The 10,609-nt window shown below is 30.8% G+C and overlaps 1 protein-coding gene across 2 annotated transcripts; it reads left to right on the top strand.

The window, feature by feature from the left end:
* The first annotated feature begins 8,426 nt into the window (after positions 1 to 8,426).
* LOC101508637 (CASP-like protein 2D1) lies at positions 8,427 to 10,268 on the top strand. 2 transcript variants are annotated; one of them, XM_012713990.3, is made up of 3 exons: positions 8,427 to 8,891; positions 9,076 to 9,208; positions 9,855 to 10,268. In XM_012713990.3, the coding sequence occupies exons 1-3, from the start codon at positions 8,704 to 8,706 to the stop codon at positions 10,110 to 10,112; spliced, it is 579 nt and encodes a 192-aa protein (XP_012569444.1). In that variant the 5' UTR covers positions 8,427 to 8,703; the 3' UTR covers positions 10,113 to 10,268. The 2 variants fall into 2 exon arrangements, with proteins under 2 accessions (XP_012569444.1, XP_004494011.1); XM_004493954.4 differs by having other exon boundaries at positions 8,442 to 8,891; positions 9,097 to 9,208.
* Positions 10,269 to 10,609: the final 341 nt, after the last annotated feature.

Here is a 10,609-nt window from a genome sequence, read left to right as displayed (position 1 = left end):
TAAACAAACATAAATATTAAGAGATTCCCCATTCTTAATACTCTTTTAACTTAAACAATTTTCACAACAAACGTTAAGCAAACAGAAGTATTAAGAGATTCCCCATTCTTAATACTCTTTTAACTTAAACGATTTCCAAAACGAACATTAAGTAAACAAGACATTAAGAGATTCCCCATTCTTAATACTCATTTAACTTAAACGATTTTCAAAACAAACATTAAGTAAACGTAGACATTAAGAGATTCCCCATTCTTAAGACTCATTTAACTTTAATGGTTTTCAAATTCCACACAAAACAAACTCAAAACATATTATCAAATTCAATCCACAATCCACACCAAAACACATCAATTCATTTCTCCACAAAATCCAACCATACATATATCAAATTTCATCTGCATTAATTAAGAACACGTCAAATTCGACGAACACAAATCAACACAGTTCACCAGTCAAACACAACAAGTTTCATTTACTCGAAATCATACATAAATGAGTTTTAAATTCATTTTCCACGAAACATTCATCAATATAGCCAAAACCTAACTCTATGATTTTACCCATAAAGTCTTTGATTCATTTTCCCCCAAATCAACACTTCAACCCTAACAAATTCCTTTCCACACGACCCCATATAAGTCCCTAAATGCAACTAGAAGTTTGGAATGAGCTCTTACCTTAAAGTTAACCTTTACGTTCGCTTACGGTACCGCGAGTAAATCCGATAAAAATCTCTGGTCGCAACGTCGCCTCCAAGTTGGTTCCCTAGCACCATAGCGTGGTAGTGAGCAACTTTCCCTTCTATCTCTTTGCGAAACGAAGCTTAGATCTAGATGAAACGGGGAGGTTTGTGTTTGACGGTTTTGAAATCCCTAATATCGTTTTCGAATCCGAGAATAAGAAAGGAGTTGGGAACTTGATCTTTCTCACCCACTAGCCTTGGGTTTCAATTCTCGAACTTAAAGGAAGCAAAGAAAAATGAAAATGGAAGAAGGAAGAAGAAGGGTTCTCGCGCGCGCAGGGAGGGAGAGGAAGAAGTTTTCTTGTTTTCTTTCCTTTGTTTTTCTTTTCTTTCTATTTCCTTTTTTTCCTATTTCCCTCCAACAATATATATATATATTACTTACAATATATACATATATATTTATATATTAATATATTATAATTAAAACAAAACCAACAATAATCTAACAACTCTTACCCCCATCATTTCATTCCCCTCTTAGTCTAATTTAATAAAAATATCTACTCTCGTCGCAACTCAATTGTCCGGTACAATTTTCAGCAACCCGAGATATTTTTAACAAAATTGCCCGGTATTAAATCCTTCGTAACGGAAGTAAATTATTTTCCGACCATTAATTTTAATCCAAATTCCAAAAATATATTTTGGCATTTAACTCACTGAATACCAAAAACTGGGCTAACAGCCTAAAAAATTCCACACAAAATACCCTAAAATTGCATAATTTAGGATTTAAAAACTATGGGTCTTACAAACAATGTTTGAAAATCAAGTTTTTGACAAAAGTCCAGGTTGTATTTGACTACATATATGTGTAGCCGAATACAGATGAAGTCAATAGCAAAAATTGTACATATGTATTCAACTACAACATGTTATAGCCGAATACAAACCTAAGTCAGTACCAAAAACTGCACATATGTATTCGACTACAGTGTGATGTAGCCAAATACAAAACCAAGTCAATGACCAATTTCAGTCATTTGTATTCGGCTACATGGATCTGTATTTGAATACAAGCACATATTGTTTGAAAAATTTGAACATTACATAAGTGTATTCGACTACACTTAAGCTGTAGCTAATACAACTGCGAAACAATGCAATTTTTCAATTCTGATTTAATCTGGATCATTGCATATGATCATCAATCTTTTGGGAACGATTTTCACTGATCTGAAGTGATGTCTAAGGAGTATAAATAATATTGAATTGTCATTTCATATTTCAAGTGCACATTTTACATTGTCATATCATTGTAAAGGTTCTCTGCTGCACTTGAAGTACAATAGTATTGAATTGTTATCATTGTAGAAAGAAAGCATATCAACTGTTATATTCTCCTAATTTTAGTCAAAATCATTGTTGTAAAATCATTGAAGTTATTGTCCAAATTGAGGAAAATTGTGTCATTTCTTCAAGTGTTGTAAATTAGGATAGTGGTGTGCTATCTTAGGCAGAATGTTAGAAGTTTGTAATAGAAGCCTTAGAGTGAAACGCCTCGTTTCTTAAATAATAATAATAAATTAATTAATTAATAATAATAATAATAATAATAAATAAATAATAAATAAAACAAACCAACCACATAATCTCACTATCTTTCTATCTCACTCCCTCATTCTTCTCTCTCTCTCGACAAAATCACCTCTACCCCATTTTTTTTTTTTGTTTTTTTTCTTCTTGCCTTCTCATTGCTTCTTCTCATTCCATAACACTCAAACCCTCAACCCTTAAAAGTAATTTAACATCCCCAATAGCATTATTTCTCATACTCTTACAATTAATATTGGTTATGATTTTAAGGGGTAAGGGTTAGGGTTCGTACCCTCTTCTTGAAAGTTGTTTATTGAAATTCTTTGAGATAAATACACAACTCTAAAGCTAGTAAGAATCTATAGAAAATGTAGTTTTTTTTATAAATCTAGAGTAGATTTATATGATTTTTATGGTTTCTTAGAGTTAGCTAAACTTTAGAATAATTTTTCTAAAGTCTTGAGATTATTTTTGATACTCAGATTTGTCACCTGAGGCTCTGCCGGCTACTTTGGGAGCTTGTTGAGAACAAACGTAGTCGATTCTCCATAGTTGTGAGATGACGACAATCATCGTCATATATTAAAGTATTTATTAAAAAATTAGGGAACACAACCTTTGATTTTTTTTCTTCTTGATTTCATCCTTAATTATTTTCAGGGTCTTTGTTATGTGATATGTTTGTAGTTTGATTTATTTATGAGTTTTAAATATGTGTTGTGAAAATCGTTGTTAAAATTGTGAAATCGTTAACGGCGGTAGGTGCAACTAATTACTTCATTTTGATTAGGGAGAGTTACTCGTTAGATGGAGCTGCCCCAATGAGAAATGTCATCCATAGGAGGAAAGGGCTATCAACGAGATGTAAACTCCCTTATTGATGTGTGATGATGTATTGCGGGATTGAGAAGAGACGCCTATCCGTTAGATGGAGCCACCCCTAAGGGAAAGACCGCCCTTAGGAGGAAATGAATATCAATGAGATGAAGCCTCCTCTTCGCTCTCAAGAATTTGTATTTTTACTTGTTTTATTGACTATGATGATTTTAAGATTGTTTATTTTGATTTCTCTTCACTATTAATTGGATTATAAGTTTATTAATTTTATATGTGTATACTTTACTCGTGGATTATAATTCCCACAAGATTGCAAAACAATTATTCGTGTCTTTTTTGTGTGTTTCCTTTGTAGTTGATGGTGATTGTTGTCTTCTCACTAAGTCTTTGTGACTTACCCCGTCATGTTGTTTATTTTTTTTAGATTCGTAGGCAGCTGAGTAAAAAGTTGTGAGTAGATTCAAGTTTTGGTCATATTTGTTTTGGTAGGCCTCTTTGATCGATGATCTTTTTTTTTGTTTGTAAAGTCTATTGAGTCATGATGTAATTTGAAGCTATTTTGAGTCTAGAAAGTCTTTTGGAAGATGTATTGAAAGTTTAGATTATGCTTTTTGCATTATGACTGAATTGAGAGTTTAAATAGAAATTTTACAAATTTGTAAACGTTGAAGTTACAGAGGATACTTTGTTGAAATTTCGAGAAAAATTATATATATATATTTGAAATGGTTATTGAGAATGATTTAGTTGCTTAATTGTTAAGTTAGTTGATAGGTTTGTCAGGCTAGGAGTATACTTTGTGCGTCGGTTACGGCGTTTAGTTTTTGGGTCGTGGCATAGAGTTAGACTTGTACTTATTCTAACAATAGTGGAAAATATCTTGTGGTGTGCAAGAGAACTCGATGTACCCTTGGTTTGAAAGAGAAATGATAGTGTTTCAGCAAGTGTATTGAATCATTGCAAGTAATAATTAAAACGGTAGTACCGAATATCGAACTCAAGGATTGCGTTTTATTATCGAATTATATTTAATAACTAAAACTGAACAAAAATTTCCCAAATAGATTGAAATAATATTTAAGATTAACAACAGTAATAAAATTGATCTTTTATAATAAGAAAAATGTTAGAGATGAGTTTCACTTCGAATCCAACTTTGGTGTCTAATTTGATCTTAGTTATTGAATTCTTTTATTGAATTATTACCGATTTTTCTTTATTATTCTTGCCCTAATGTCTTAGTGGTAGAACCTTTAATTCCAAAGCAACCCTTAATTCCTTAGTGGATTTAAGATTAGAATTAAGCCTTACCGTACAAAAGATCTCTTGTTAAACTATTGCCTTTGCAACTAATTTAATTGGTTTCATGACTTGCATCTATCCCCAGATTACAAATTCATGAATTTCTCATCTCAAGCATTCGTTAAGTCAACTTCCGTTTCAAAATACGAATCGTAGAAATTTTTTTATGTTGATCAAACAATAAAAAGCGTTAAACACATATATGAGAAAAATAATTCAATAAACTCATTCATATAACTAGAAATCCAATCAGAAAAATAAGGATTTCATCTTGTTACACTCATCCATAACAAATAGGGTTTATTTACTCATGACAGAGATAAAAGAGATAGAGATTAGAGAAGAATTACTAGAAAGATTCATGAATGATTCTTGATAAAACTGCTCCAATGGTGTTAGAAATGATCGTCTTTGAGTTTTTCTGCTAGGGCACAATGGTGTTAGAAACAATCGTCTTTGAGAAAAGATAACTAAGACTAAAAATAATGAAAAATATGCATATGATGAAGAGTCATCAGGGAACCAGGATAAATCATAGTCATAAATTTTTTTTTGGCATTTACATTTTACTATACTCTAATCGTAGTCAGGAAAATAATCTACTATGTCTCTAAAAACCAAAAAAAATTTAAACACCTAATTCGCCTCCCCCGTCTTAGATACGCCTCTGTACTAACAATCTATAAACAAATGATTTGATAGTTATAGTACCCAACTTTTATTGGATCTTTTTCAAACTTTTATTGTTAGATTTAGGAATATCTTCCTTTCGTACCCACGCCATTCTTATATTTGGTACAACTACCTTTGTAGCAAAACATTTGGAAGATGTGTTTCCCTTTCTACAATGATAAAAATATGTAATATGTGATAAGTTTTGGTTCTTAGACTTATGAGAATACCTTTTGAAATAAAACTTGTTTTTTATAAAACCATTTTGTTTGTTTTTAAGTTTTTGAATTCTTAACCTCAACTTCAAGTGCGTAAGCTTTCTTTCAAAAATGTCATTCTCATTTTCTAAAACAATGAACTTTGACAATGTGATGAATCTGGATTATATTGAACAATTTGCATAACTTCATGATATATTTTAAGGCCTTTGACGTCTAAATTAAAAATAGTTCTCTTTTGATAGGAAGTTTTTTTTTCTTCAAATTTTTAGTTTCTTCATGAAGTTCACAAAATGCATTTTGTAGTTGATCATAAGGTAAAAGTTCAATTTCATCATCTAAGTCCAATAGCCGTCACTTTCAATTGTCATTCCGTACTCAAACATCTTAGTACTTATTAGTTAAATTATCTTCTAAAAACGTTTTTTCAAGTGCATTCAAGTGATTCACAATGAATGTGTACCAATTTTTCAATTTTGCAATCGTTTCACCACCCTTCATTCCAAAAGGTTCATATTCTTATGTAAGTGTATTTATGCAAAGATATTTTGACTTCACTTGTGCCCTCATGTATGACCTCTAATGAGTCCCACATTTTTGGGCAGTTTTACAATGGGAAACCCTATAACATTTATCTTGTGCAAATATGGATATTAGAATATTCTTACCTTTTTAATCGTATTGAATCTTTTTGTTGTCTAAATGTGTCCAATCGATTTTATTAATTGCAACACTATCTAAAATTCTTATCAAACACCCCAATGATAAGAAATAATATAAATCTTCATGCGTTTTTTCCAATATGAATATCCATCATCTTTATAAATAGGTGCTCTATTGTATGCTCCCTTAAATTAAAAAAATTATGTTGTTAGCCTTTTCAGTTATCTCTTTAAGTTGTTAGAGCATCTCTAACGGTGCGTAAATGCGTTCGTCCGCCAGAGTGTAATAACGTAAAATTTAGTTTTGTATGAGTTCACCGTTGGAGTTGTGTCAATGTGTCATCACGGTACTGTCAGGAAGGAACGGTACTTCATTGCGGTTATCTTTTTTTTTTTTTAATTAATTTACGTATAATAATAAATATATCACGGTTAGTGATGAACCCTATCTAATGAACCCATGAGTTCATAGTTGGAGTAAAAAATGAATAAATTATTTCAAGATGATGTGGCATGGTAGACCCCATTAAATGAATCCATATTGAGTTCATCGTTGGATATGCTTTTAGGTTTGTCCCAAAAAGAGAACCGGCTCTTGAATATCTCGAAAATTAAGTAGTATTGAAATAAAGCAACACAAAATCAATGACAATATAATTTATGCAAGGAAACATAATTTAATTGAAGATTTTAAAATAGGATTCACTTCAAACAAACTGACCAAGATCACTTAATAACACTTAATGAATAATAATTTCCAATTTGAATCAAATCTAATACTTACCTCAACAATTTGAAATTAAGAAAATATCATAATAATTCTATCAATTAATGAAAAACAAAAAATCTCCACCATACGCCAATAATAACAAAATTGATCAATCAAAATAACATGCAAACATTAAAGATTACGGAAAAGAGATAATCAGACAGTGATTTATAATGGCTCATATGTCTCTTCTTCACTTGCAAAATAATAGTTTTTTCTTAATTTTTTTTTTTTTAACATTTACAAGAACCGCCAACGATTGTTACATATACATGCACGCAAATCCCTTTTTACTAAAAGATCTTGAATAATAGTTTTTGGACAAACCTTTGTATTCTAAATAGCTGTATCTTCAAGATGAATATTCCACTTCAAACCTTAAAAAATAGGAAAACTAGAGACACCTCTCTAGAACCCCTACAAATCTTCCCTACTTAGTTATTCGACACATCATGCTAATACGCCATTGATGATCCATGTCTACAATTGGCATCCCAACAAACGATATACCCATAATGTTGTTTCTTGCACCAATATTATATTCTCGATTGCACACACTGAATAAGAAAAAGTTTCCAATCTATGTTATGATCTTTAATGCATGAGATTGATGAATGAGGATAATATTCTTAGATTAATTTTTTTTGGGAATGCTTATATATGATACATGATAAAATTAGCAAATGAGAAACGTTTTCCACAAGAAATAACAATTTTTTAATTGTCATAACTACCTCAAAATTGTCAAAAAAAGTCAAGTCTACAGGTTAGTCGATTTACAAGCTTTTGAATCAACTTACACAAGTTTAAAAAACTAATTTTGAAGTTTAGAACATTGTGATTTGATTCGCACATGTCTAAATCAACTCTTAGAACATTCTAATTTGACGGTGAATCGATTCACAGGTGAATTTATTCACAACCTTATGACATAAAAAGCTGAGTTTTTGAGGTTTGTAAGTCGATTTATAAGTTTGTAAGTAGATTTAGAAAGTTAAAAGTCACTTAGAAAGTGTGTCAATATAAAATGAACACGATACAAAGTTTATGCATGCAAACAACATGAAACAAAGTTTATCCATGATAAAACATTGTTTTTCATGAGTTCTTTCTTGTTCAAGTAGCATTTGTAAGAGATTGAGATGAAAATCAACAAAGCATATACACATCATCTAAACTAAACTACATTTAACATAATCCAAAACATTAAGTCTAAACTAACTAAGAGACCTTACAATTATACTATTGACAAATGACCAAATTAGAACGAAATTAAACCAAATTATTTGAAAGTTAAGAACGATAAATATTTACTCACCAACTTAAGAGAAAGTATTTTCGTCAACCAACATTCATAATAAATTTTAGCAATTATATTGACCAATTAATTAGTCTTGTTAGATTTAAAATAATAATGTCAATAGTAAAGTGTTCTTACCCACTTTTGAATCGCTAAGTATAATTATCAATTGAGACTAAAAGTATGAACATGAATGACATAAACAACTTTGGAAAAAAGATATAGCGCCACACTGGCAAACGGAAGTGGAACCAATCATGATATTTTCACAAGCCTACCAACCAACCAAAAGCATCACGATTACATCAGAAAAAGCGTATATTCCACTAATCTCACCAGCTCCACTAACACATCACTATGATGGGATTTCTTTTAACCCGAGTGGACTCCGGTGCAAGATGATGAATCAAAATCGTCCAATTAAGATCAAGCAGTTTAGATTTTAAATTTTAAAATCTGAGCTTAAAATATAAATCGATCAGTATTAATTGGACGTTCCAAATATATCTAATTGCACAGCAATCAATCAGAAAGGTGATTGCTGTAAATCCTGATCCAAACACATCATCATAATCTTACTCCCTATATAAATGGTGTTGGTATATCACACTACCAATTAAACTTAAAACAATTGTTGATCTAAGCTTGTGAATAAAAATATGAGTAGAACACGTGTTGATGAAACTTCTTCAATTCAAAATCATCTCCCTATGCTTAAGCTTTTTGATTCATCTCTGAGACTCTGTGCGGTTCCCCTGTCTTTGGCAACCGTATGGATTACAGTGACTAACAACCAGGACAACACTAGCTATGGAACACTGAGATATAGCAACTTTTCTGGTCTCAAGTAAGAAAACGACATTAAATTTTTCTCTTCGCTTTTTGTGATTATTATCAATTTTGTTATAGAATAAAAAGTTATCTTGTACAGATACTTCAAATTAAAGATGTGTTGTTCAACACTAACAATTGTGATTAGATACGAGGATTTCAATTTTTTAAAATATTTATAGGTGTTTATATCGTGTCAGTATTGTATCTTTTTTCTGCAGGTATATGGTTTATGTGAGTGCCCTGTGTACTTGTTATGCTATTGTTGCCGCAGCTTGTTCATGGGTCAAATATGTGGTAACAAAAGCATGGATTTTCTTTATATCTGATCAGGTTTGAAGCTTGTCGTTTACCATTAATTAAATAATTCAATTCAATAGTGTACCACTGATTATTTGTTGGATCTCTCCAATTTGCATGACCATTATTTTCTTACATTTATGTACTGTCATTTGTTAATCAACTTTCTGAAATACTTCAAAAAAACAACTTTAAAATTTTTCTTTTTGGATTCAAATTTTCCCTTCAATTGGTTTGATTAATCTATATTCCATCACAATTTTTTTTATAGATAAATGTGTTTGGATGAAGTAATTAAGGTTTAATTTTACTTTTAATTCTTCTATATCATCCCATTAATGAAAATCTTCCTCCACTTTTAAAATTGAACATTTTGATCCCTCAATTTTCATATTTATTGCAGTTATGGTCACATTCAATAGTTTTTACGGATTCCTAACTATTAGAACCATAAATCTTAATTTTTGTAGTAAAAAATAACTATTTTAGAGGTAAAAATCAAGGTTGGAAATAAAATTGCAATAAATATGATTATAAAATAAAGTGTGATAAATTAAAGGAGCTAATAGGCAATAACCGAAATTTTAAATCTTCTGTATTACTATACTAATGGATTTTATTTAAAGGTTAGGATGGATCATTCAATTTTGTTGCTTATTAATAATTTATATTTCTACAGATTGTAGCCTATATAATAATCACATCAATTGCTGCAACAATGGAAATATACTACCTGGCTTATAATGGTGCCAAGGAAGATTCTTGGAGTCAAGCCTGCAGTTCTTATGGAAAATTTTGCAGAAAAGTGAAGCTGGCTTTGATTCTCCATATGATTACTTTTGGTTGCTTTTTTTTTTTAGCCGTAATTTCAGCTTTTAGAGCCTTCAGTGTGTTTGATCCTCCATCCGTCAATTCTCAAGATGTGTTGGAAGATTGACATTAGTGGACTGCATGGTTTTATGTAGATTGTTTGGATGGTTGCTAGTAATGTCTAAAGCATGTCTCATACTTTATATTTATGAATTTTATGAACATAGGGAAAATCATATTGTATATTATCATCCGAAAAAAATAAATTTTTTTTTCTCTTTAAGTTTTTTAAAATGCCACTACATTTTGTTTGGATTGACCAATCCAAAAGTGTATTCGAACACATAGAAAGCTGTAAGAAGAAACACTCTTAAATAAATAGGTTAAATGGAGTCATTTCACTTGCTATTAGACTGCATATTATTAAGACAACCCAATGTACGAGTTGTGCGGGCCAACGGGCAAGCCAAACTATTTTTAATATATATTCAAAGCTTACAATATCTTTTTCTCGATAAGTTCAATATACTACCATCGACACCGATGTTAAAGCATAATTAAAAGCGTCATAAACAAGACATTTGACAGTAGCTAATAAGATTGGGAAGGTTCACATGATCGTGT

Source organism: Cicer arietinum, chromosome 3 (assembly GCF_000331145.2).
Source record: "Cicer arietinum cultivar CDC Frontier isolate Library 1 chromosome 3, Cicar.CDCFrontier_v2.0, whole genome shotgun sequence".
NCBI lineage: Eukaryota > Viridiplantae > Streptophyta > Magnoliopsida > Fabales > Fabaceae > Cicer > Cicer arietinum.
The sequence above is the reverse complement of the archived record's forward strand: the minus strand, read 5'-3'. Positions and strand labels throughout refer to the sequence as shown.

Bases quoted from the DNA above. Each gene is read 5' to 3' on its own strand.
- LOC101508637 (XM_012713990.3), top strand. From the start codon at position 8,704: ATGAGTAGAACACGTGTTGATGAAACTTCTTCAATTCAAAATCATCTC. The intron at 8,892-9,075 runs GTAAGAAAACGA...ATATCGTGTCAG, and splicing joins AGCAACTTTTCTGGTCTCAA to TATTGTATCTTTTTTCTGCA. The intron at 9,209-9,854 runs GTTTGAAGCTTG...ATATTTCTACAG, and splicing joins TTTTCTTTATATCTGATCAG to ATTGTAGCCTATATAATAAT.